The 27,934-nt window shown below is 36.9% G+C and overlaps 1 protein-coding gene across 3 annotated transcripts; it reads right to left on the bottom strand.

Moving 5' to 3' along the window:
* Positions 1–1,422: 1,422 nt before the first annotated feature.
* PEX1 (peroxisomal biogenesis factor 1) lies at positions 1,423–27,797 on the bottom strand. 3 transcript variants are annotated; one of them, XM_048305595.1, is made up of 24 exons: positions 27,625–27,797; positions 25,555–25,698; positions 23,589–23,672; positions 23,236–23,350; positions 22,377–23,146; positions 20,506–20,625; positions 18,244–18,367; positions 17,881–17,990; positions 16,483–16,586; positions 15,537–15,669; positions 14,769–14,865; positions 13,511–13,681; positions 12,074–12,126; positions 10,571–10,760; positions 10,128–10,294; positions 9,193–9,327; positions 8,529–8,593; positions 7,567–7,709; positions 7,386–7,489; positions 6,293–6,469; positions 4,516–4,746; positions 2,878–3,075; positions 2,390–2,520; positions 1,423–1,707 (listed from the first exon to the last, which is right to left on the bottom strand). In XM_048305595.1, exons 1-24 carry the CDS (start codon positions 27,739–27,741, stop codon positions 1,623–1,625), a joined length of 3,768 nt encoding a protein of 1,255 aa, XP_048161552.1. In that variant the 5' UTR covers positions 27,742–27,797; the 3' UTR covers positions 1,423–1,622. The 3 variants fall into 3 exon arrangements, with proteins under 3 accessions (XP_048161552.1, XP_048161532.1, XP_048161542.1); XM_048305575.1 differs by having other exon boundaries at positions 12,074–12,228; positions 27,625–27,796; XM_048305585.1 differs by lacking the exon at positions 27,625–27,797 and adding an exon at positions 27,253–27,563 and having other exon boundaries at positions 12,074–12,228.
* Positions 27,798–27,934: the final 137 nt, after the last annotated feature.

Here is a 27,934-nt window from a genome sequence, read left to right as displayed (position 1 = left end):
AGGTAGTTATTCAGTGACCTCCTTGGATCACATGAACCTGCCCTCAGCATCATCCAGGTTACTTATACAGGGGAATGTCTGAACTAACACACTGATGGAATTCCTTGCATGGAGGAAGGAGGAACACCAGAGATTTGGAACCTAGGCTTCCCGGGTTTTAAGAACATTTTCCATGACAGTGTAGTACATCATTTTGGTTGACGACTGATAAGACCTTGGCACACAGCAAACCTTTCTTTTTAACTTTGCAATATAATACTTGGCACTGTATTCTAATTAAATGACTCCCAGTGTGAGGACAGTACAATAATCTATGGAATGGTCTTTGCTACCATCATGATTAGCCTGCGACTGGTCCTTTCAGATTTAAGTATCAGTGCATTATGAGATTATCAGTACTAGGAAGGTTAAATAATTTCCATTTTTAATGAATTTTGTACAACCATTATCTAGACCTTACTTGAAGAACAGATGCTCCTGCTAATTTTGGCTAATCTGGATGCTTTTGTAATAGCTGGAACTTCCTTTACCAAGCAAAAAAGATGTAATAAACCACAATGTTCTTTAAATAATTTTGACAAGGACAGAGCTAGAAGACCTCCTTCTTATAGAGGTGCTGGGTGTAGAAAAGAACCTTTGCCTGAAAAATTATTAAGCCAGTAGGCGAAAGAGTAAGTGCAAAGCTCCTATTGGTATCTTAGAAACTGCAGGAACTAATCAATGAAATTAACTGGGCTGAAGTTTCAAACAGAAGTATTTGAACTGAAGATAGTATTTCCTTGGGTTAGAGATGAAGACTATTTTGAAGTGAAAGCAAAATGCTGTCAAAGGGTTGAACAGACTCATGGGAAACATCTCTAGTTTTCTTTCCTGCCTCCTCCTTCTTTCCCCCTCCTTGGTTATCTGTGTCTCAGTTAAGGACCCCAACTCTTTAACAATCTCCATGGAAGACAATGGTTGTGCATAATTTCAGGATGCAACATTAGAAAGCTTCCAAGCATCCAAAATGTTTTTAACGGTCTCCAGGAAGAAAAGGTATGGATGAGAAGGTGCAGTTGCGAAATGGAACTTTGTATTCTTCTGATTAACAAACAGTGGCAGAAAACAAGATGCAATTATCTTGGTCTGGTTTTTCTTGCTATAGCTGGAAAAATGTATTCTGAAAGTATTAGTCTAGTTGCCTACCAATATACATATGAAGCACCACCCTGCTCTAAGCCCTCCAAAGGCCATTAGAGAATGACTTTATAGAATATTTAAAAAGCATATCCCCCATTAATATTACAATCTATTTGAACAGATTCTATTTGTTGGGAGGGAGTCAACAGGCAGAGGAAATCATTGTTAGATTTTGGTAACTAAATTGATAAAAACCAAAATTTTAAAGTTTATATGATAAACAACTGAACAGAACAAAACCAATGTTCTCTCAAAAAATTTAATATCAATCTAAAGGAAGATAATATTCTTCAAAATAAAATGTGACATAATTTTACAGCGAGTTTAGAAGAAACTTATCTTCAACTGCTACATTAATAAATCCATATGAATATAAATAATCTGATTTAATCACATTTGTCATTTCCAGTTACAGTTTAGCAATTACAAGCAAGTGCAAGTTCCTAAGCTAGAGTCATTTTTTGTCCTGGTCTGAATGTTGCACCAATCTGTACTTTCCTCTTCTTGGGATTCTGAAAATTATCATACCTGGAAACAAAACAAAACAAAAAAAGACATTAGCAAATTCTTATGAAATGTGTTTTTTGTGTCTGCCTCTTCAGATGCATATTAATGCACCACAGAACTCCAGATGTTTAAGTATATGTTTATGGAAATGAAGAGTGCCTGTCTCCTCAAACCTGGGGACCTGGAGGAGTTTTTACCCCCAAACCTAACTCAAGAGCTCTCTGTCCTGCTTCCTTTTTTTTTTTTTTCCCAGCTTTTTGATCTCCAAGTCCAAGGAGACACATTCTCCTTTTCAGTATGTTTATACTTCTAAGGATTATTGCCTTTCCCAAACATACCAGCTACAAAGACCACTACAGAGGGTCAAACTCCAGCAATCTGAAAATACAAGGAGCTACTACTAAGTGGAAGCAGGAAGGACCTAGCTCTAAAACTTAAAGAGCCTCTTAACATAATACAAGGGGATTCTGGTCTGTTATTTCTAGGTCCTACATGAATAAGAAGACAATTCACTGGTAAAATCATTTCCCTTTCCCACTATGTAACTTGCTATTTCTTAAAAAACTGCTGTCAGAAGCTATCAGCTATCTGCTGCCAGTCCCCACATTTATTTAAAATCATCGTGTTTCTGATGTATAAGGAATGTGATAAGACCAAATCTCCACTGAATTCAAAATTACAAAAAAAACCAACCCAAACTTACAGTTCAGTAAAATGCTTCCAGTCATCCTGACTAATGGATGGTCTCATACTCTGAAGAGCAGTCATCAGATGAGACTGGGTAATAGTTAAGGTGGTCTTGGGAAGCGCTGACTGATTAAGGGTGCTGTCCTCCTTGAAAAGTGAGCCATGAACAGACAATGAAAAATTTTTACAGAAACGTAGTGCCATTGGTATCATTAGCTACAGAACCTCCTCTGTATGTCTGTACATTACATGTACAGACAAATTTATTAGAAATACAGTCACAACTTTCCCCCCTCCATGTTTATAAATAACAGAAATAGCTGTTTAATTATATGCATGCTAACATCTGACTTCTTTTCATCAAACTAAGTATCACTTATCTTTGTTATTTTTGTTACCTAATATTTAATATTATTGCAGAAATTATTAATTGAAATACCAAGAAGTGTGGGAAAACAACAGAGAATTGTTAAGACTAAATACTAATTTTAAAAAGTGCCATACTCCATTCTTGCTTCTGTAATTGGCCTTGATAGCATTGATTTCTGTCCTCAGGTGCTCTGCTTGCTGCTCCTGGTTCTCCAGGGAGCCTTCTTGAGAAGCTGCTCTAAGCATTGCAGGTTGGGAGGATGCAACATCTCTCTGAGTGACGCTGGTAAAGTCGTAAGTTATGGAGTTTGGACCGGACAAACACAAAGAGCTCTAAATTCATCACAAGAAGAAATATATTAACTCATTATGGATCCAAAAGAGCAACTCCATCACTGGGAATTAGCCAACAATTCAATATAAGCTTGCCTACACTGGCAAAAAGAGTTCTTTCTCTTTAAAATATATTTCATACGTATTTTTTTTAACAGAAAGATTTAGGTTAATATGCCAAGGTGTTTGGGCAAAAGCCAAATTTGAAATGAAGAATTTCATGTCTGGAAAATATGTAAGCATTTTTGCAATGGCCCATCTCAGAATGAATAAAGGTCTGCTAAGTCCATTGTTTTATTTACTTATGAAAATCCATGATTCTAAAATCTGGGCAAGTTTATGTAGTTAGATTTGGAATTTAAATATTCATCATGTCCAAATTCTCTGGGCACTTGATGAAATACACACCTTTCAAATTCAACAACTTTAAGAGATCAAAGTCTGTATAGAATCCTTGCTGAAAAATTTTCACAGTCAGAGGAAAACTAAGTCTTTAAAGTTACATTAATCAAACACTATCACCCATAATGCAAGATAAAATATACCAAAGCACATTAGCAGTGAGTAATTACTTCTCCAATGTCAAGGTAAGTTATTTTTGGCTTTAAGAATCAATGCAAGACAGTTTTGAAAACAGAGTCTAAGAATTTGGATTACTACTTGTAGTAACAGTTCTACAATAGATTTTGAAAATGAATTTCCCACAGATTCACATGAACTGTGAAATCATCTGTTCACTGTAAGGAGCTCCGAGGCAGCATACCCTGTTCTGCTGACCTGTCAGCCAAGAAAGGTGAGCTGATCCCTGTGCAGGTGCTGGGCAGCCAACGTGTGCATCCCTACCTGCAAACTGGCCAGAGAACATGCTGCTTGCTGCGTACCATGATACTACTAGATCAGGAATTCTGATTCTTAAAGACAGTGATGGAAATTAAGATTTCGTTTTCTTCTTTACACAATTCCATGGTCTGACTATTCTATTAATACACATTTTTTTGGAAACTAAAGAAGGTTCATTGATTCTTGAGAATGTAACTTAATTCTTGAAAGCTGGATGGTCATTCTTTAGTAATAAAACTAAGTTAAAGAAAAAACAACAAACAAACCAACCACCAAAATTCAAAAATTTTGGAAGGAAACAAGCTATTTGACCAGCGAGTAAAATCTAATATGAATGCAATTTGCTTAATTATAAGGTATTAAGCATTGGGATTTTGATTTTAAACTCCAGCAAGATTGCAGAGAAGTCCATATTGTATTTTCTCAGCTCACGTCCTTCCATCCCCATCCTCACTGTGGACTACTAAGTATTACCTGAAGACAGTCTGCAGGTCAAAGCAGACATAATTGTATTTATAAACTTAACCAGGCAAATGGTATGGGGTTTTTTTGCTTCTCAACTATATTTAGAAAATTCAAGACATAAAGTGAGTAATTTACCAGTTCTGAAGGAGTTCCATTTCCCAGCTCTGACTCATAAGAGCTTCCGAAATAAAGACGATACATGTTGGACCTTGGATCTTCAGGAAGCAAGTCAGACATGTCTAAAGAAATAAGAGATTGCTCTAGCCCTGCTTCTCCATCTATTGCTGAATCATCTGAGCCACTGCTGTGGTTTAGAAAAACCATGGAAGAGAGACTGAAGTCACTATCAGAACTAGATCCAAAATCCTGTAACAAAGAACAGAGCATTACAAGAGTTAACTCGTGACAAACTACAATTGGAAATACACGAGAAGATTTAATACACAGTGCAAATGAGAATATCAATTTACATTTGACTCTAATAGTAATCTGTCTTTCTCTAGGAGTATGTTTCCAAATATTTTGCTAAGAAAATCCAATGCCTTTAAGAAGAACTTTCTGTCTTCATGCTAGAAAAGTAATTTCAGGAGGTAATTCTGAGGTTTTATTGTTTCCACTGTCTCACACTCTCAGTAACAGCAAGTGTTGAGAAACTTCATGTATGTCTTGTGTTGTAGAACTGTACAACTTCTGTTGCAACCTTACCCTCCAAGCAAATTAGTGTCTTGTGTAAAATGCTCTAGGAGACTGAAGTGAGTCTACTTTTATAGTGCCTAACTGCTGTACTCCCTTTTAGTCATAGCCAACACATTTTAAATGCTGATGTGGAAATCAAAATTGTTGCTTTAGACTGGTGTCTGCAAACCACTTTGATTGTACACCTCTATCAGTCAAAAATTTCAGAGCACACTCTACCAAGAATATGGATACTATTCGCAAATTATATACATGTACCATTGAAGTTCTATTATTTTCTTCCTGCACATCAATGGACTGCCTTGTGCTCTCTCTGGGGTGTATGCACACCACTCTGCAGACCACTGCTTCAGACAACAATCTCCTCCTATGATGGATAATCATGAGGTAGCAACTACTTACTGATGCTACAGGTGAAGGGAATGTTAGGGAAGACATGCTGGAGATCCCTCTCAATACTAAGAGTTGCATCCTCAGAGCCCAATTCCTTGGTAACAGCTGGTGCAAAAAGAATTCAAAAGGATCTCCTTCATTTTGCACCCCTGTCCCAACCTTTCCCTTTGGCCACCAAGTAGCAGAAGCCATGCCTGCCCCTGTCCAGCTAGAACCAGAGGACAGGCATTAAAAATGTGAAGAGAGGTGGCTGAACAGAGGCTAAAAGAGGAAGGATCTGTCAGTCACGTGTGGGGCACAAACCTAGGGTGGGATCCTATACTTTGGAAGTTCAAGTACCAGCTGGTGCCTGGAAGATGAGCCAGAGCTGGCCATTTCAGGTATTGCCATCCTCTTGCCACTTCTCTCCTGACCTCAATCAAACTTAATCTGTTGGAATGAATCCCTAAAACCCACCAATTTCTCATTTCCTCCATCATCCAAAATGTGCCATCTCAAAACTGATTTTGCTATCTGCTCCTAAGAAACTCTGTGTGGGATCCCTCCTATCAATTTGTTAGTTGTTCATCACAACTGTGATAAACACATTTGGGCTTAAATAAATACATTTTACAATAAACACCAATCATGAAATGAGAAAAACCTTGTGTTTAAGAAGTATTTAAACCAATTCATTACAATATTCTTGTATTTTTCTGCAAACATATTAAAATGTTAATCCTCTGTATAAAAAAAGTAATTTTGCATGGATACAATTAACTCTTTCAAACATATCAACATAAAAATAAAGAGGAGAGACTTCTTTTATATCAGTTTTATTTACCTGTGTTAAACCTAAATTTAAATTAGTATGGATTGCCTCTAATTGGGCATTGTATAATAAAGCTTTTAGGTCAGCCCCTGTGAACTGTTCTGTTTTTGCTGCCAAATCCTGAAAGTCCACATCATTGGCCAAGGACAGGGAATAACTGAGAGCTTTTAAGATTTCATAGCGTGAATTCTGGGGAAAAAAAAAAAAAAAAAAGTCAGTAAAGCAACCTGTTATCTTCCTTGTCCTGACTGCTAGATGGTGCTTTGGACCTGTCACCAGCCACTTCCTCTCTGAGGGAGGACGGATCTTTTTTCAACAAGATACTGTCCTAGTACTAGAAAGATATTATCCTAACCAAATGTAGTATACAGAGAATAAATTCCTCTAATATATCTAGTCAATATCTGGGATTTTCATATATGAAATACATAAAAATATGAAAGTGAGTTCTGCTCCTCATATGTCATTTTGTAAAGAGAAGTATGATGAAAGTGCAAAACTTTTGTTTACCTGAATGATCTCACCCTCAGCCAGAAGTTTAAAATGGGGGGGGGGGGGGGGGCGGGGAAGAGAGTATACCTATGCTCTTATGGCACAGGCTCATCGTATGTGTTTCAGAATGAAATGATGTGGTATTTGTTAAATGTGTGAACTAATCTGAAAATGAACTGTGCTAATTTTTTCTCATTAAATGGGGAATCAAGGACACACATTGTACAGCCTCGAAAGACTGACTATGGTTTAAGCAAATGGCATATTCACTGGAATCATTGTTCAAAGAAAGATGGAGAACATTATACACACTACACTGCATCCAATTTCTTTCTGCAGATTAGTTTCCTGTTTTTCACATTTTTTTTTAATCAGCTAGACTCACAGAATATTACTTAATCCAGAAGACTGTGCTAAACAGCCTATTCTTTCCCCAGTTTTATGTGAACACATTGACATTAAAATCAGCGAATTTATCCTGTTGTATAATTGGAGCTGGGCAATCAAGTCCACTTTTTCCAGGTTTGAAGTGGCACTATGTATAAAGAAAAGGCAAATAAAATCCATTAGTTTGATTTTTTCCCTTGCCTCTTGTGTGAAATTGTTTCCTCACCTGATCAGGAGGTGGACAGTACAGGCATTTATCCAGTCGACCTGGCCTTAACAAAGCAGGGTCAATCAAATCCGGGCGACTGGTAGCAGCTAGCACATAAACCCCTTAGGAGAGTTCAGAAAAACGCCATTAACACCTGCTAAACTTCTGCATGAAAAGGAGCACACAGGTGAATTGGTACCTTGCAAGCCTTCCACACCATCTAACTGAGTCAACAGCTGGTTAACCACTCGGTCGGTGACTCCTGTGTTGTCGTGACCTCGGCGAGGAGCAATAGAATCAAACTCATCAAAGAAAACAATGCAAGGCTTAGCTGCCTGAGCCCTAAAATGGAGAAAAAAAAAAAAAAAGGAATACTTATTTTTCTGTTTAAGTTTCATTCACAGGTAGAATTGCTTAAAAGTATTGAAGGTAATTGCTTTTTGGCTTCAGAGAACAGTTGTATTTAATGACAGAACAGAAAATCTGTTTTTGTAGAATTTAAGAGCTTCTGAAGAACTGGATTGCAATACAGTCACTGTTCATTTTTATAACATACTTTTCACTCACTTTATCATTTCTAAGTGCTCAACTGTCATATTATTATACGTGAAAGTTCTAAAATCCAATCACGGCAGATGAGTTCTTGGCTTACAGATGTCTAACAAAAAGACTGCCTACATGATAACGTGAGAAGCCAAGGCTGTGTAGGATGTGTTGGCATTAGTGAGCACTGAGGGCCAGTAAGAGCAGATTTGTAAAAAAGAACTACTGGCATTGAGGACCTCAGTACCAAGTTTAATATGACCCTATGTACTGAGTGTGCATTACTACTTGGAGTAACTGTCTTCTGGAATCATCTGAAAGGAATTCAGGACATGTTTTCCAAGACAGTTCTGTGATGTGAACCAATGCATTGTAGCTGGAGACAACTGGGAGTTCAGCTTCAAAAGCACATTCCTGACTGGAGCCAAAACGTGCAGTTCTTGAACAATGAAGGCCAGGATGAACCTACCAAGATACACACATCTGGATCAGCACAACTGATTATTTCAGATGCTTTTATGATCTGATGCCGTATCTCCCCTCAGATAACAAAATTATTTCTTTGTGGTTCAGCCAATGAAATTAACTGATAACATCACAAATCTTTACAAAACAAACCTGTTGAAGATATCTCTAACTGCTTGTTCACTTGCTCCAATGTATTTGCTGAGCAGCTCTGGTCCCTAAAAATATATAATCAGAAAAAACCACTCACAACATGTTTCTTAGTTTTAATGTGTAACTCAACATCAGCATATATTTTGTTTACTAGACTGAATTTTCTTGCAACCAAGACAGTGGCATCTTTGAACAGAAGAGACAAGGGGTCTAGATAAACCAGAAGAATTTTTCAAGCATTCTAACTTATTTAAAAATAATCATTTCCATTTTTGTACCATAACAGAACATATGTTACAGAATCACAAGGCAAAGGTTTACACTGTAGTTTAAAAAGGTTTAAAATATATTGCTCAATTTCATTGTACAGTGGAATCAAAATTTGGGGTCTTTTTACAAAAAATGAGAAACTAAGAACACCTAATTAAATTTTATAATTCCACCTGAGGAAAATAGGTATACAAAAAAAAAAAAAATCTCAGTAATAAAACTGTTAAGTTCCAGAAATCAGATATACAGAGGGCTATCCAGAGACAAGCAAAATTTTAAATGTGAGTTTCTTACTTTAGTTTTTTTGCCCTCACAAGCACACAGTTTCAGGTATTATGTAAAGTTATTTCATTCAGTTAATATAATGAATCAATTAATCTTAAACTCTTGCTACCTTGATGCTGATGAAATTCATTCCACTCTCTCTAGCAACCACTCCCGCCAACAGTGTTTTTCCTGTTCCAGGCGCTCCATACAGCAAAACTCCTGATCTCTGTCGTATGGGCAGGTTTGCAAATAATTCTGGATACTGGAAAAGAGGTTCAATGTGATACCTTCTAAAATAAGTAAGTATTCTGTAATGTACTGTAACATCACTGACTAGTGATGACTTTTGTCTAAACAGAATGCATCTAGTTTATTATATCCCCAATATTATCCCAACAGCTCATCTGGACTATTTTTAGTTTACCTGGGGCTGAACTAAGTTCCTAGGTTTACTAGGTACCTAAAATACAAACAAGTGGGATTTTCTACCAAGAGGAAACAGGACAGAATAGGGATGGACTAGAGCTTTATATTGTCCATACTGGTAGTTCTAAATTCCTATTTTAATCACTGAATGATAATGATCAAATATACTCCTCAGTCATTTCTCTGAAGAGTCAATGCTCAATGGCTTATCTCAGTGTTCAACTTTTAAGCAAGGCAGAAAGGCCAAAGTGAAGTAGAGAGAGGTTGATGGATTGGCATTCATCCAAAAGGAAATACTCCTCTAGCAAAAGCACTGCACAAAACAGCTGGAAATGTTGTCTTTACAGAACCTAATTACAAACCCTGCAACCGAGTGTGGCAATACTCCAATATTGTAGAGTAACACTTGATTTGTAGTAAAGCTCAGCTATTGCCTTTTGTATTTGGAAGAGAGAAGGGGAAGAATAAAGTGTTTTCTAGTAGCTGAAGACAGCTGAAGATTGGAAAGCTACAAAAGTAGCCCTAAATCATGCCTGTCATCTTTCTACCAAACACTGTGCCACACCTCAAAATATAATTCTTCCCTACTGACTTTATGTACAAAATTCAAGTAACTAATTTAAAGGAACTTAGTACCTTTGCAGGTAACATGATGGTATCCCTCAGCACTTGCTTCACATCTTTTAGGCCACCAATCCTGTCCCAGCCAAGGTCTTTAGGTTTATGAAGGTTGACATTTCTCAGAGCTAATGGAGTAAAATCTTTTAGAGCTTTCTGAAAATCCACAGTTGACAGGTTCAAATCTGCTTAAAAAAAAAAAAATCCTGAACAAAACCCAAACGCAAAAACTGTCAGTAACAATTTCCTTACAATATGTAACAATTAAATAAATTTTAATAATAAAATAGAAGATATGATTATAAAGTATCATAAAACACAAAAATATATTCTATTATATGTAATAGAATATATATATGTATATAACAAAATATAAAAACTGGGGTTGTTTCTGTATTATTCCACCAGTTCTGGATAACAGAAGCAAGACTATGAAATAAGAGATTTTTTTGTCAACATACCACCATTATCTGATGCATTCTGGTTAGAAGCACAGGTATGAATGGCACGATCAATCAGCATAGTAAAATCTCTAGCAACAAAACCTTCTGTTTCCTTTGCAATACATTGCAGGTCAAGATCAGGAAAGTCCTTCGGATGAGAATTCAGTTTCTTCTTTATTATGGAATACAGCATTTCACATCTTTGCTTCTGAAAAACAGAATTGTGCAGCAAGTGCATATTGAGTTTACTATTTATATGGAGTTCAAGAATTCAAAAAGTAAATAGATATGACTCAGGAAAATTTCCTTAAATATTTGTGTAATGCCAAACCCTTATATAACAAAACCATAGCAATATAAACAAATGCTAGTTCTTCAAGTGCACTTCAATAAATTCACCAGTTTTATAACTTTAAATATTCACCTCACCAGAGCTACTTTAAATTCAACAGCAATAATGAAACATCCCTCCCTCTCCAGATTCTACTGGTTTACACCCATTTTTTCTGTTTCACAGGAAACAGAACACAATGCATTTTGTCAGTATGAGCAGAGAATATGTCTGAGATGAAATATATCGTGCCAGATAAAAACACTTCAGATAATTTGGTATCTTTTGAGATCTTGACTTTTACAGTGATGTGTCATCCTTATTTGAGTATTAGTATTAAAAACAATAAAATCTTGTTTTTTTAAAAAAATTTAAATATTTATAAAAAATAATATCTAGAAGACTTTTAAAAAATAAAATCTAAAAGACTTGCAGGAAGTGGGAGAAAGTCAAACTGCATCTAACACAGTATCCCCTGCTCAGTGGCTTTTAACTGCTGGGCTGTGACCAAAGACATGCAGACAGGAACAACTCATGTTAAATAAAAATGAGTCCTTAGGGAATGAGGGTTTCAAAGTCTCTGCTTTCTCCTGCACAAAAGTTAATACTGTGCATTTTTATTTCTATCCATTTTTCTTTTCAAACTGGACTGTGTTCAAAAGTAGACTGATGGTATTACTATGGAAACAAACCTAAAACTGTCCCATAAATCTAACATTTAGTTTTATTAATGTTTTTAAAATACACGTTCTAGGGACATACTTATTTCACTGAGCTGGGAAAAAACACACTTGTGTTTAATTTCATTTCTCTAACTTGATGACTTACATGTTTTACAAAGCTGCTCCTTTAGCATCCCCTTAGAGGGAACAAGGAGACATGCATATCTCACCTGTGCTAGACAACCAGACTTGTTTTACATTGAACTGAAATGCCCTCTGAATACACCCTTCTCTTACTACTGAGGAGTGGGGCCAACTGGGAGCTTTCATTGGATTTTTTTTTTTTTTAAACTTTATAACGACAGATATAAGTTCTGAGGTATTTAAGTATCATGAAAGAACTTCTAAGATTTCCAGATTTTTTTCTCATCTTCAGGTGTAACCTATTATTTTTGCAGCTGTTCCACCATCATATTTGAGACTGCTGGCAAGGCAAACAACATTTTAACCATTTTTATTTGAATTTACCTGATCTGGAGATCGGATACATTTGAAGCACTGAAATACATGAGTTCCTTGTGCTGAAACCAGGGAAGGATGAAGGGAATGTTCAGACTGACTTGTGGCAATTAGTGCAATCAAACTCCCCATGGAAATAACTTCTTTCATCAGATCTTTTAAAACTAAACACAGAAGATGTTGCTGTATGAAGTGCAAAATAACAAAAATAACCCTAACCCTGGAGAGTAGCATTAGTGCACACAAAATGTAACAGCTTTGTAATACATTATTTTTATTCCCGTGTTTACAGTTGTTTTTTTTAACTAGGGGAAAAAAAAGGTATAGTGAGTCTCTCTAGGACAGCATATTCCATTAAGAAAATGCCATCAGAAGTGCTTTTTAAAAGCTGATTTTGTAACATCACTGATGACGTCTACTTTTGTGTGGTATTACTGCCTCCATGCAAACAACAAAGGAAAAGTTATAAAAACAGATCTTAAGCCTAGAAAATAAGCACTCTAGGAAAAAAGTAATACATAAAAGTAAAAAAAATTAAGGATTCAAGGTAGACCTTCAAGAAACAATCTTTAAAACTCTAAAGCTCTGTTGTATGCACTACACCTTTAAATAAAAGTATTAAGAAAACCAAACAATTCTGCATGTAAGTTAAGAGCACATTTTTAAGGAAGAAATTATAGTAAGATTTTCTGAACTTCAGAAGTATTTCAGTAAAAATTATGCTAACTCCCTCAAACTGAGCTAAGAAATGGAAGGTGTTTTTTGCTATGGCTTTATTAATCTTGATCATTTAGATTAAGTTTTAATTTGCAATTTAGCATTGTGTAGACTTCCAGGAATAAAAGGGAACATTATACAGGAAGTCAAACTACAACTGATCATCTTATTTTTAACATTTGTGGATTGTTACATTGTAAAACAACAGAAATTCTATAATGTATAACAAGTAGGATGATAAAGAAGTTGGTACTCATCTAAAAGAAGTTGGTTCTAACCATCAGTAAGTATCAAACTGATGTATCAATGTAATTATAAATGACAATAATTACAGAAAACAAAAGATCAATTTATCAGTAATTATCAGTTAAAGATTCATCTGCAGTTTGTAATCAATTGCAACATATTTGAGTGTATGAACAATATAAAAAAGGAACGGAGAAGTCTCAAGCACTGGCAGCGGTACTGACAACAGCACCACCACAGCAGCACCAGTGGTGAAAGTGCATTGGCAACGACTGCTCCAAGATCAAGAGTGGATTATTTTGAACCAGCCAGGGGTCCACAAATGCCTACCTACCATAATTTCTGAGTCTCTGCCTGAATATCACATGGTCCAGAGGCAATAATGATACAGACAGAATTGTTCAGGTAGGACAGTACAACTCAGGTGCAAGAAATTCTAAGTTGCATTATATTTCTATTCAGACACAGGTAGCACAGTATTACCATAAGCAAGTCTATTGCTTTGAATAGTTTCAGGGCTGTTCTCATGCTCTGGTGTAGAAGGTACTCCAACAATGTGATCAAGATCATCCATCAAAAGAATGGATGGTTGTCTCCATGCTGCCTCTAAAAAAGCTTCTTCCACATTTTTCCTTATGTTTACTAATCTTTTTCCTAAAACAAAATACTATTAGAATGACACAAAATATCAGGAAAAAAATCAGTCTGACTACATCTTGCTCACAATATTTTATTTTGTCTATCTTACTTTTACGTCTATAAATCCAGATACCAAGATTAAACCAAAGTCAACAATTACTAAAAAAAAGAGTCCACTTCTTCAATTAAAAAAGTACTAGAAGGTTCCACAAGTTCTAAAATGAGATCAATCATCTTTCACTAACCACTATAGAAGTCCACAAGTCTAATTGCCAGACAGTTAAAACCAGAGAAGAATCAGCAGCACTCTAATACAGCTACTAAAGAATCCAGCAATCAGAAGAATTTTCCAGAGCAAAGGACCTAGCTCATTAATCTTTCCCCTTTTCTCTGGTGCAAGGAACTCCAGCTTAAGTAGTGAATTAAGCAAAAACAATATAGCGGGGCCATATAAGGGCTCTGTAAGAAAACAGTTGAGTGTTTTCTGCCCTTGTGACAGCAAGACTATTTAGAAAAGCCAGTGAAATGCAAAAGCAGAAAAAAGCCTATTTTGTGCTCTTCCATCTTTGCGCAAAATACTTATTTTAAACTCCCAAAAGGAGTCATCTCATCATCTATAATCACCAGTGTTAGATGACTATTGCCAAATACACTAGGTTAGTAAATATGCCATCCTAAACTAGGTTTCATTTGGTTGTTCGATCTGTCTTTGGTGCCTGTGTTATCCTTTCACTGAGTACAGGTATCCTCTAACACCTACAGTTTGTTAACATAGCATTTGTTTCAGCTAGCATAGCAAAAAAACCACACAGTTCAATTTTTGCAACTTCTTCCTATTCTGTAACAATTAGAAATGAGCACAGCAAGCACGGTTTGAATTTAGTGGTGGTATGTGGGACAAAAACTGACAGAAATGTGAAATAAACTTACAGCAGCTGTATTTCCATCAGACTGTTGAAGATACTAATTGTGGGGCATCAAACATCCTTGCAAAAACAGCAAAAATACTAGAAAAATTATTCAGACCAAATGTACTAACTTCATAACTGTGCCTCTTTATTGTACAGCAAGCATTTGAGATTAAAAAAAACTATTATCATACCTCTTAAAGCTTTACAATCAATTACTTCTACATGAGCATCCAGTCTTGCGAAAGCTTCTTTGCAGATGGCCTTTGCTAATGTTGACTTTCCACTTCCCTACAAAAATAAATGTGAGCTAAAGTAAATTGACAGAGCTAATTCCTTGTGTTTCTATGTTTTTGTCACAATATGCACCAGCCAACAAGCTGGGGAAGCTGTACACACACTGGGTTTATTCCTCAGTAAATGTATATATGTATTTTGCCTCTGTATCACTTGGTAGGGACCAAAGCCCTGGAGTGAAACAAAGCTAAATTCAGAGTAGATACATCCAGTACGGTGTTCTGATTCCACTGAGTTCAGTGTTAAGACATCTGCTACGTTCAGTGACATATGGTAGTAAATGGATCACTGTAAGAGGCAACAGGAAAATAACAGTATCAATTCCACTGCCATTTTATGTTAGAACACAAGAGGAAATATATGCTTATTTTCATTCAAATACTTCAAAGGCAACAGGTGATTATCATAATATAAAGACAAAGTAGATTAATCCCCTACTGAAATTGCATTGGTAGCAATCTTTAAAATGCACATATATATATATATGTGTGTGTGTGTGTGTATGTGTGAGTGATGTTTTACTGAATTACCTCTGTTCAGTTTTTTTTCAGCTTGTTCTTTATTCTTTGGAACGTGCAGAGTATCAAAGAAAACTAACACAAACCGTTTTGTAACTATGGAAAACAAGGTGCAAGGGTTTGCAAGGTGAAAGCAGAAGTGTGTACCTTTCCTCCTGTGAGAAGCACCCCTCCACTTCGTAGTCCCACAGCAATAGCAGCCAGCTTTTGAGATAAAGGACGCCCCAGAAGGCTGTGGCTTACGTGTTCAAATAAAGATGCTCCTAATTTGTCCACTCCTCTGTTGGGTAAAGGAAACGTTAAATGGCCTTGGGCAGCATCAGAGCGCGCTACGTAGGCAGCAGAAGCTTGCACTACAAGAAATTAGAATGCTGACAGACTGTATTCTCAGTTGCCTTTCCAGCACTGACAGCACATATCACAACACTCCAAGCCTCCCCTGTCTCCTCTGCCCCATCCCTTCATGTTTGCTAAACAGTACCACTGTTTTCCCTTGTACTAATGACCACAGGACTCTGCATTTCTCTCCTCAGCTGATGATTGGGATAAAACTTTTAGGAACTACAGTTCTTTGAGATCCTTACTATTAAACGTAGTTGAACAAATAGGTTGAAGTTACTGGGAGATAAGGATTGGCAGACTGCAACTTACCAAAAATTTTGTTTCATTTGAATACCCCAGCTAAAACCACCCCACTATACTTTGTTGCTGCGTAGAAGTCTGTTCATACTACTTAGAACAAGAACTGCTGAACTATCAGTATTTCTTCTAAAGCTCAGTTCTGAATTTCCATGCTAAGGCAGTCTCAGTTCTGAGACTTCCCATCCTACTGACAGACATGCAGAAATTTTCAGTATGTGAGTACCTTTAGACACATGAGGTTTTCCATTCACAGCAGTTAAGACTGTTCAAGGACAAAATTAACCATCTGCATAAACTAGGATGAAGTCTGAACCTGACATAAGCCAAAAGATGCAGAGTTTTGCTTAGATCTGGCATAGTTTCCGAAAAAGTCTGCATTTCCACCAATGTTATTTTTTTCTAATTCTCCTTCCCATTCCCTCCCATGTTTTTGTCTATGAAAATGTCTCACCCTAAATCGCTTAGTTTGTGATATGGAAAGTTCTTGTCTCTATCAGGCATAGCCGGCTGGTTGTCATCATCATCAGCTTTTCTACTTAGAGGATGTAAAAGAACCTACAACAAAAGAGAGTTAGGACTTTAGATGAAATATAACTGCAGAAGAAGGGCATGAAGTGACTAGACATTTCTGGAATTGTGCAAAGAAAATGCTGCATGTATGCTTTGCTGATGCTTACTGTGCTTGAAAGAAAGGTGCACTGGAGAAATGGAAGACATATAACTACTTCCAAAATACAATCTAGTGTTGACAGCAATTTAATAATGTAAGATTAGATTTTGAGCCAAGTGCTGTTTATAACAGACTGTGCAGCCCACTATCTCTTTCCCTACCTGCAACTTGTTCCTTCTCCTGTGCCATACCCTGTTCTGCTGGAGAGCTCATGAGGCAGAATAGTGAAACAGATCAGGTGTCTGACTAGGTGAAAAGTAACTTGACAAAACACCTGGCATGAATTTTTCCATTTTATTCACTAGTATGGAAAGCTGGGCAGGCAAACAGGGGTTACAGAGGTTCACAGGTAAGAACAAGCTAGTAGGAGAAGTTGACACTGCTATTAAGAAATGCATTTTGCTCTTTAATCTTAGTACCAGTCATTTGAACAATTTCTAGAAGCCTTCTTGTACCTACTTCCAGTAAAAGAAAGCTCATTTTATTATTTTTTAACAGAAATTCTGAATCTTCAATCTAGTTCTATTCTAAACAGCCAAAAGACACCTTAATTCTCCACTAAAATGTCACTGTATGTTTAAAAATGAAAAAAAAAAAAAAACATTATCCCACCTATAACCATAACCCCGAAGTAATGGGCAGTGGTTCAACCAGAATTACTAATGGAAGCAGTAATTCTAATAGAAATATTTATTCTCCTGAGAAATAAAATATGGAAGAAACAGAAGGCACAGAAACTGTATCAGAGAAAAGGCAGGGTGAGTGTGGTAGGTTTGAATGGGGAATACGTCTCATCTTTGCCAGAACAAGCTACTGTTCCTGCCAGAAACACTGAGCAGTGGTGTAGTTCCCAAGGGAAAGAACTAAGACGGTACATATACAAGTAAGTATAAGGATGTTCAGACTTGTACAGTACCGACTCTCCTCTCTTCTAACTGATTTTTCTGAGAATTTGATGTGGAAACTCTATGAAACTCAGTAACAAGCATGGCACACCTGGAATCTCAGCAGGCCCTCAAGCTACAAAGTAACATAAAGGATGCAGATATAATTTAATGAATAGACTAACATTATTTACTTGAAAAGAGAAACTGAAATACATTACATACAAAATACAATATATTTTAAACAAGTATAACAATTTAAATTACTTGATACCTGATATTATGTGATATTTACTTGTATATTTGTCTTTTGCAGCAACCTGGGACTTAGTATAAAAATATTCTCAGACTTATTTTCTTCAATGTGCACGGGATGCGCTGCATTAAGGACAAACTCCTCCATTCCTGTAAAACACAATGAACAACTACTAAAACTCCAAATAAACTCAGTTTTCATTCCTCACAAGACAAAACAGATTAGAATACTACTACAATATAATCCAAAATGAAAGAATAAAAAGGGTTAATCATTATTAAAGAACACAAGCTTATACTTTCCATGAAAAGAGGTATCAGTTATATTAAAAGGCGTGCACAGGAATTGAATGGTATACTGGCTAAGTAAATCCCATAGTAAACAGGACAGTATTATCCTTGCCTTCTTTAACAGACAGGTGTATACAGTCTGTGCTTGTCATTAGCCATGGGTGATCACCATCAGTGGAATCCTGCAGCCAAGAACTGAATGCACATTTAACATCATCTTCATGTATATCTTTAGGCTAAATAGGAAAAAGGAAAGAGGTAAATAAAACAAACCCGGGTATTAATAAGTAAAAATGTTTTCTTCCTATGCATGGGGCATTTATTTCTCTTATGGCAACACAGGGATGGAAGAAGATGTAAGACTTTTATTCATTTAGAAAACAGCATTTTGCCAACAACCACCATTTCTATCAGCTGCTCTAGGGAAAGCATCTGTGCAGCCCCTGCTACAACCACAGCTGAGCATTAGCCCACCTCTAAAGACTTTTCCTCAAAACACTGACATGAGGGCAAGGAAAAGCTTTTATTTTTGTTTTACTTTTCTGTCTTGCCAGATCCAAGGGCACTGCTCAGACCTGACCCTGGGTTTGAAGATATGCATCAATATTAACCTGAGACTTATTTCAGGTGCTCACTACACCCCTCTCTTCCCTGTATACCCTTTTCCTATAAAACGAACCCTGGGCTCATCCAGTTCAGGGGCATCACCAACAAACTTCAACAGGCAGGCAGAGACCAAGGAACTTACCCCAGAACAACTAGGTAAATGGAATAGGAAAAGAAATTGAGTCTACATCCCAGATCTCTTGGCTAAGTTCCTAATGTAGAATTCCTAAATGAGAATTCTACATAATTCCCATGTAGAAAAGGTGGAAGCAACAAAGATCCTGGAAGCAGTGTTCAGAAAGAACAATGAAAGTTACTGTAACAATTCTTTCTGCATTTTTCTGTTTTTTTTCCAAGAACTAAAGAAACCTTTAACTGAATTAGAAAGAAAAAGGAGAAATCTGTATTGAAAATGTACAAAAGCACACATAACTATTTTTACAATTTTAGCATTACTGCCAGAATATCACAGAATTTTCTGAGTTAGAAGGGACCCACAAGGATCATCAATTCCAACTAATAATCCTTTTATCTCCAATATTAAAAAAATATGCAGTTCTTCTGTAGGTAAGAAACCAAGTTAGAATATTGGGGATGAAGAACAAACCCACCTAAGCCTTGCTATGATGGCAAGTGCTGTATTTAAAGCTTTGAGGAGGAGTTAACACAGGAAATAATCAGGCCAGTGCCACAGTATGAAGAAAGTGTCCCACAAGTTACGATGAAATACAGAATTCCAGAGATATATTTGATGGACTGTGAGAACTGGCACTAAGTATATTCTTACTGTCACAGATGCTCACTCAGAATATGTCTCACTTATAGGAAAACAAAGGGATTCAATAATGTAACTTAAAAATTTAAATATTTAGCATAAGGAAAAGGAAAAAGGAAGTAATAAACTAAACAGCACATACAAATTACGGTAATTTCACTACAATTGTCTGGGCATTGCAGTGTTGGAAAAATTTAAACATGTCTTCTCCCAGGAGACTTAAACTGGATATTCACTCCTTAACTCTATGACTCTTTTTCTGTTTGGTGTTTGTTTTTATAGGCTTATAGACACACACTTAATATTTGCTAGATTTGAACCCATATTAATGCACAACAAATGAAGGTCTGATGCAAAATTATTATCAATTATTGTTGCTATTTTGACAGTGATTCTTTACAATTGAGACCTAATTTAACAAAAATAGTACATTTTCCCTACCAATGTCATTTTATTAAGAAATACATCAGAAATTCTCCAAATCTGAGAATAATGAAAAACCCTATCATTTTAAATGTGCTATGATTTAAAGGTGCTATATCCTTTAACAGCTTCAGGAAAATGAGTCAAAATTCAGAAGTTAAATTTTTTCCATCCTCTGTGACATCTACCAGTCCCTTTAAATAGAAAATTATTACAATTAGCATTGTAACTATTTGGAGTTATCTACCAAGAGTGACCCAAAATTTAATGACTTGATGTTTACAGTACATTGATCAAAATACAAATACTAGATAAGCTCTGTTTAAGTAGATCATAGCAACTTATTAACTTAAATTTACATAGTAAAAAGAAAAAACAAGAAATTATACACAAAAAAAGAATTCCTTAGTAATTATTTCCATAGTCAACAACAGACAACTTCCAGATCTTCACCTAACAAATTAAAACAAACAAACATAATGCCCCCCACCCCCCACTGCAATTTGACCAGAGCAACATTATCAGTTTCCCAATACATGAACAAGTACATGACCAATAATATAAACTCACTAAGTTCTGTTTGGGCTGCAGTGTAAGAGATACAGGAATTTTAGGAATAGATTCAACTGACTTAATTCGGACTGTTGAATGTATTTCGATACGTAGTTTTTTCCTCAGACCATCTGGAATCTGAAATATTTAAAATAAAAGCAAAAAAAAAGAAATATTAAAAAGTAAACTAGTTATAACATTGCATATATAATACCACATCAATTTCTTCATCACTAATGGAACCTCAAGAGAATTACGAAGGAACTTATAACATTGACAGCGATATCCAAGTCTTACTCTTACATGCACACTTCTAGTTACCTTTTATCCTATTTGTGAAAGTGCTCACTACAGCTGACCTCCTAACTTCTTTAAATAAAATCCAAAAGCTAAAAAAATAAGTAGTAGGAAGAATTCTTAGAACACTGCAAGAATGCTCTTAGTATAGGAGAAAAACAACAATTTCATTTGCTGATTAAAATTAATTTTACATAGGCAGGTAAATATACACAGACCATTACAGAGACCAGAACTAAGCACACCTGCAGCAGAGAGAGAGAAAATCCAGTCTCCCTAAATCACACTAGTCAGTTTGCCCCTTAAAGGAAACTCCTTTCCAATTAACCTGTGTTAGTTTAAACCAATTTGAAAATATCTCATAAATACTTATTAACTGTGAGAAACTTTATGATTGCTGGTGTGGGGCAAGAGAACAAAGAATGCTAAGTAATAAGAGAACAAAGACCACTTGGTTAAGAACAAGGATTATTCAGTCGAGGCAGGAGAGATGTAACAAAGTTTCTAAAATGTAGCAGGTAGCAGAAGCACAGCAGTTTGCAGAAAAAAATTGTCATACAAGCACTTGTTTTAGGGAAAAAAAGCTGATGTGAATATTAGGAATGTGATCACTTATATTATTGGTTAGCAGACACGTGAACAGCTATGCTACTGGCTATCCAGGCTCGTGTTATTCTAACCTGAGAGGGAAAATATTATAAAAGCTATATACACTTTTAAGAAATGTTTCCGGTTATACCATGACTGAGGACCATAAAGAATTCATGCATCACATGCTGGCATTCAGAAAATTGTTATACCTGTCAGAAGATTTCATGGCAAAGACCACTGCAAGCTCTTGTTCTCATTCTTAACAGCAATAAATGAATGGTGAGAAATGTATTATGTCAAAATAGTCAAGTGGTGATTTGGAGCACATTTTTTTTTGTTTTTGTTGATCCCACATGTGCTTCCAGGAAAGAAAGAACATAATCAGGCAGTAGTTCTATCAGAACAAGCTGAAGTGTAAGTATCGCCTCACCTGGACTTGTGCCACCTTGCAAAATGGCATATAAAATCTAGAACAATTTAAATTATACAAGATGGTTATTTGATATAAAACTTTAAGATGTATTTTAAAGAGTGTATAAAAGGACTCACAAACATCATGTAGCACTAGGATATGTGATCCCATTACTTTAGAGTTTGATGACCCCTAGGGTGCAAGGCACATTTCAAAGAGTTAACTGATGAAGAGTCTTATTATGCAGTATGGAATCTATGCAAATAGATACCTTCACTTTCTCATTAATACAACGGCTACCACAGATTGTGAAGAAAGCACATATTCCTTCCAGAAACGCTGAAGCATGTTCCTCATTTGGTGTAAAAATGCTAAGTGTGCAGAAACCCAGAGCACACTGTACATCTTGGAGAATGATGGTAAGTAATGTAGTCCAGAATGAGTGCAAAGCAAACAGTATTTGATTCTAGTAAACTCGAGAGATTAACACACTACAGCCCAAACCCACATGTTAAGTAGCCAGTTCACAACTATCCAATAGAAAATATTATAAAATAAAAAGCCCAAAATATAGTGTGCTCAAACTGACCCAAACTCTTCCAGCATGCAAGGCTTCCCCATTGTAGCCATACTCTATGACACTCTTTAGGTCTTCAAATCCATTCCAAACGATTTGAACAACAGACCCCTCACTGGATGCTCGACTGCTATTAGAATTAGAAGGATTTTTGTCTTGTGTACTAGTCAAATGATTTTGCTTTTCAAGTGGCAGATTTTGTTTTGCTTCTTGATGACGCTGTCTTGGGGAAAGCAGCTCATTGATTTTCCCGTAAGATACTACAGGATTTGGATCCAAATCAATATATTCTAAATTCCATGGAAAAACATGAATAGCATTGCATTTCAGAAATTCATGAGTGGTGGATACACTCTGTACACTGGGAGGCTGGGACTGACATACTCTAAAAATGGAATCCATGCGAATTAAGTTCAGCAGCTTGTCTTTGAAGGTGCTCATTTCATCGTTATCACACAAAGTCTTTTGTTTCTGCTCAGATGTATTAGAGAAAATGCTTCCAATGAAATTCCATATATTAGGGAGAACACTTGAGCCAAACGTCATGTTTGCATCAGCCTCACTCTGATCAAGGACTCCAGGCTTTAAGTAAGGTTGTTTGGCAAAAGGATCCTTTAATGTTTCCTCTTGCTCCATGTTATTTTTCACAAAATTTTTGAGCAAGATGTCACTTTCTGAGGAAGGTGTGCTGGTGATATTCTCAGGTCCGTGTGTTTTGGGACATATCAGAAGCTCCGTGCGTGGCTCTAATCTCCCATATGGGGCTGCTGGCACAAGTGTACCTAAGTATGAACAAAAGATGCCAATGAATGCATCCACTCCTGCAAAACAGCTTACTGGAGGTGCCCTGAGAGCCTCCAGTGCTGCTTACCAATCCTGATGTAAACCTGGGTGTGCTGCTCAACCCAGACAGGAAAGATGGCTCTTGGAAACACCACTCGAATCTGGTCAAGAAGATGCCTTTCAAGAGAGGAAGCGTGCAGTTCCTGGGGAAATGTGATACCATTATAAATTAAATACCACATACATTTTTAACATTCGTTTGAAGAAAAAAAACTATGTCTTTCTCTAATACACCATTTGAAATATAAAAAACAACTAAACACCACATTTAGTATTTTCTTAAGAGGCTGAAAAGAACGGGGCATTGTGCAAAAAACTGCTTGAGTCAGAATCTCTGTCATCTGTAAGAAAAGAACATAACAGTGGAAGAGGTTTTATTACCAGGATTTCCCAATCATCTGCGGTGAGTGGTTCCACTTCTACTTGCTGACAGGACGACACATGGGAACAGGGCTCAAGAAATACCTGGCAAAAGTAACACCAAAATATTTAACTCCTTATTTTTAAGTATATAAAAGCTCCACCTTTATTTCAATGAGAAAATTGACATCTCCTTTATTATATGTTTTTGCTACTTGGAACACACACCATCTTAATGACACTAGGTAATTCATAAGCAGATGAATGCTCAATGGATGGGAAATGGATCCTATTAGGCTTGGGGACGTCAATCAACAGTGAGCATGAAAAGCATCAGGAGCTGTATCAGGTGATAAAAAGCAATCCATTTTTAATATATCTTGATCACATAACCATCTTTCCATTTTTTAATCTTTATTTTTAAATCCCCAGGATTTTAGACAGTTGAAAAATTCATTGACTTGTGCACAAATTTAGACAAGGCAAAACCAGCTAAAAAATAAGGAAAAAGTACAATAGAAAAAGCAAGCCCAGCTCCTTAATGAATAGTTTCATAGGAAGCAGCTCTACCTCCACAGAACAGTTTTAATGTCGTGTGTATCAGGAGGAATGGTAAAAGCTATTGTGGCTTAGGTCTTTCAGAATGCATTAAATACATACTTCAAAAGTCAGTTTTTGCCAAAGGTTACATTAAAAAAAAAAATCAATTTTCAAACAACATACTGCAATTAATTTTTACAGAAGTGTCATTAATTTTTTCCTGAGATAAAACTAGTTACCTGTCCTCCAAGAGAATTACGCTAGGTCACCTTTTACAAAAGCGACAATCAGTTTTGAATTTCTCTATGTCCTTAGTTTGAAGTAATAATTGAGACGAGTATCTTTTCCTCAGCACAGTAAATAGAAGATCATACTATTATGAAACGCAGCAAACATGTAACTCCTGAATCCAAAACAATGGTGAAACAACCTAATTATTCATGCATTTATTCAATTGTACAGATATTATTCTCAGGCAACAGCTGGGTGAGGTTTTCTTGGGTTTCCTTTGTCAATTGTTTTCCTGTTGAAGGCTATTAATTTCTGGAACTAAAAAGGGTAGATGCCTGGCTGCTCAACTACTAAACTGGAAACTGCTGCAAACAGACACATAATTTCTAGAGAAAATATGTTAAAAGAGTAAACAAGGTAAGATACACTGCTCTGAGTCACATTCTTTGATGTATTCTATTATGTTGAACAAAATTTTGCATATAAGAGAATAGGCATATATGAATATACTACATGATAACACTGTGTAAAGCAGTAATTTTCTCTTCTTGTTTGTTTAAATCTCTACCTATTAACAGAAAAAAAATGCTTCAATTTTGAGATTTTGGTGGTCTCATTTCAGAAAACTCTGTCTGCCTCTTGGGCATCTCTTAACTTCTGCCCAGTGAAAGAATTGTTTACAAGAAGTTGAACAGTGCGCTCGAGTGTAAGAGGTGAATATACAAGAAGTGTGTGGGTGTATATACATAAGAGGTGAATATAAATAGAGAGGACACACGGGGAAATACGGTGAAGGGGTGAAAAAAGGGATGAAAATTTAAACTCCAAGTAAATGAAACAAGAATATGCAGAAGGTCAACAGTTACTTTAAAACAACAGGAACTCCAAGCAAAATATTCCCATTCCCAATTTTTCAATTTCTTAAAAGTGTATTTTCTTAAAGTTAATGTCACTGAAGATAGTTGTTCCAGCCCTGCAAAGACCTACCCACAAGCCTCTCCTACCACTGTTTAGGCAATTGTTAATGATTTAATGAGAAAATCTTTTCATGTTCGAGACATTTCATGACAGTTAACTTTTCTCATGAGCAGATGTAAATGAAGAAACTGTCTAAATACACACAACAAGGTCATAGCTAACTCATGAAGTATTACCTTTTCACTTATCTTCCAATATACTCTTTGTTTAAATAGAAAACAAAGATAGCATTTCAAACCTGTTCTCCATCTCTGATGCCAAGTTTCTCTGCCAAATGTCTATTAATCTCTGCAATATTTTCACCCGGGTGACCTTGATGCCTTGTTTCTATCCAGCTCAAAAATATCGGCTGATGACCACAGGAAACTTTCACAGCTTGACCCTATGAGTTTCAAATAAAGAAAATAAATTAATATAAAACAAGTTAAATAAGATGACTATTAGACGACCTAAACTGTATTTGCTTAGAGAGATCAAAGGAATAAAGATATTATCTGGATTTTACACCTTGTTTGCACAACTGTCAACACAGGAGTGCATGTCAGTTTCAATTCTCAAACAGCTTTTTATTTTTATGGACTATTTTTAAGTAAAAAAATTAATTGCTTTTCCTTTCTTCTGTATTACGGGGTATCAAAAAATATTTTACAGAAATGTATAACTGCACATTTGTATTTCCCAAATGAGGAAAAGAAATAAACATATACTTTGATTTCACAAAAATTATAACATTTACATGGTCTCAAAAAGTGCTTCCATGACATATTTAAAATAAGTCAAAAATCACATTAACTCAGACGAAAAAAATTTTATCAGTCCGTTTCAGAACTTCTCACGTATTTTGATTTCAAACAGAAGAATTTCAATATATTCAGTCAGTTTCCATAAAGAGACTATATCTTACATTATATCATTCAACTGGTAATTTCTGTAGTTTTCAAAAATTACTGGTTTTATGAAAATCAAGTGACCAAGACAATGTACACTGTGGATATACCACAGATTTAGTTGTTAACATGGTGATGTTCTGTTCTTTCTCAACGGTACTCTAATAATTTCAAGTATCATTTGACCTTTTCTTGGTAAACTCTGAGAACATTTTCAGAGAATATCTACAGTGGTTCTAAGATCCTTTTATCAAATGTAATATTTAATTCCCTGTATTCCCACAGATAAAGCATCACTCTGAGTGTCTAATCTTCACACAACATTGAGTTCTGTACAACATTTTGTCATTCACTTATCTAGTATCTTCTCCAATTAGATTCAGCTTTTGATTCCCTTTTTAATATTTTTATTCACAAGATGTATTTAATACACTATTTCTATAAAGTTTTCAGAGATCCTATCTTTTCATTTTGCAACTCAGGTTAAGCAAAAGCAGGAGTCCACCATAACAAACGATGTACAGAATGGCACTACAGAATGACTTCAAAGCAACTGCACTCCCTTCTCCTCTCTCTCTCGCCAGCAGATCTGTAAAATACTCAGAAACTGCAGCTGAAATGAAGCTCACATTTAATCCTGCATTTCTTCCAATTCCACCAACCTCCTTCTACTACCCCAAAGATGAAAGAGCAGGTTTTCACACGCCTACATTGTTTTCCTGTTGTGAAATGTCCTCTTTGGCCTTGGGAAATCAGAAGGTTACCCACGCCGACGGAGGCCTGCCGGGCCAGAGAGGCTGTGCCACGACTCCTGAGCTTTGCTCGCATCTTTCTCGGCTCATTCCTGCCATTTTCCACTCTTAGTTCTGTGTTCACGGCACAAGAGGCACACGGTGTCTCTTCCCCCGTTTCCACGTGTGAAATGTTATTTATAATGCAAGGTGCACTCCCCGCATCCTCAGCGGGACTTTGTATGACGGTAGTCCCTTTCTACAGTGTCACATTTTATTTATGTACACCAAGAATGAGGATTCTGCATGGTCTCCTACCTGAGTTACATATTTACACATTAATCGCTTAATGCTGGCGAGTTACTGTGAAAACTGGTATGAAATAGGGAGTGCTGAGAGAGACACAGATGCCCACAGTGCCAGACCACGTCGGGGAAGAAAAATTCCAATCTTTCCCGCTTTTTATTAGGAATGGGTGACGACACTGGGCCACGCAGGATGCGAGGGAAGGAGGGGTTCTCCGATGTCTCCCTGTGAGGGGTCCCGGCTGCAGTGAGGGCTGACTCGTGAGGGAGGAGAGAAAGGCTCTGTATCGCCAGGGCAACGCGATGCGGGGGTGCGCTCACGTAATCCTCCCTGCCTGCCTGAGGCGTCCCTCCGCCCGGGCCCCGAGCGGCGCCGCCGCGGTACCTGCTGCAGGCGGAGGAGCGAGGCCAGCGCGGGCGGCAGGTGCAGGAAGCAGTCGCGGGTTCCGCTCAGGACGACGGTGGCGGCGGCGGCTCCGCCGGGATCGCCACAGCCCCACATAGCCACGGCCGCCGGACTCCGCGCGCCCGCTCCGCCCGGACACAGACCTACCCACCCGCGGCGGGCGCGGGGGGGTAATTCTGCCTGCCACCCCCCGGACAGTGGTACAGCCCACTGCCGGCCAATGCGGGCGCGGCATTTCCCCGCTGCCCGCCTCTGATTGGCTCTTTCGCTGCGGACAGCTGCTCCTTCT

The sequence above is a fragment of the Corvus hawaiiensis genome, chromosome 1 (genome assembly GCF_020740725.1).
Source record: "Corvus hawaiiensis isolate bCorHaw1 chromosome 1, bCorHaw1.pri.cur, whole genome shotgun sequence".
Classification (NCBI taxonomy): domain Eukaryota; kingdom Metazoa; phylum Chordata; class Aves; order Passeriformes; family Corvidae; genus Corvus; species Corvus hawaiiensis.
Note: the sequence above shows the minus strand (reverse complement) of the source record. Positions and strands in the feature narration are given on the sequence as shown.

Bases quoted from the DNA above. Each gene is read 5' to 3' on its own strand.
- PEX1 (XM_048305575.1), bottom strand. From the start codon at position 27,741: ATGTGGGGCTGTGGCGATCCCGGCGGAGCCGCCGCCGCCACCGTCGTC. The intron at 23,147-23,235 runs GTAAGCAGCACT...GTTCATACTTAG, and splicing joins CCAGGTTTACATCAGGATTG to GTACACTTGTGCCAGCAGCC. The intron at 9,328-10,127 runs GTACTAAGTTCC...CCTCTTTTCCAG, and splicing joins CCATCATGTTACCTGCAAAG to TATCCAGAATTATTTGCAAA.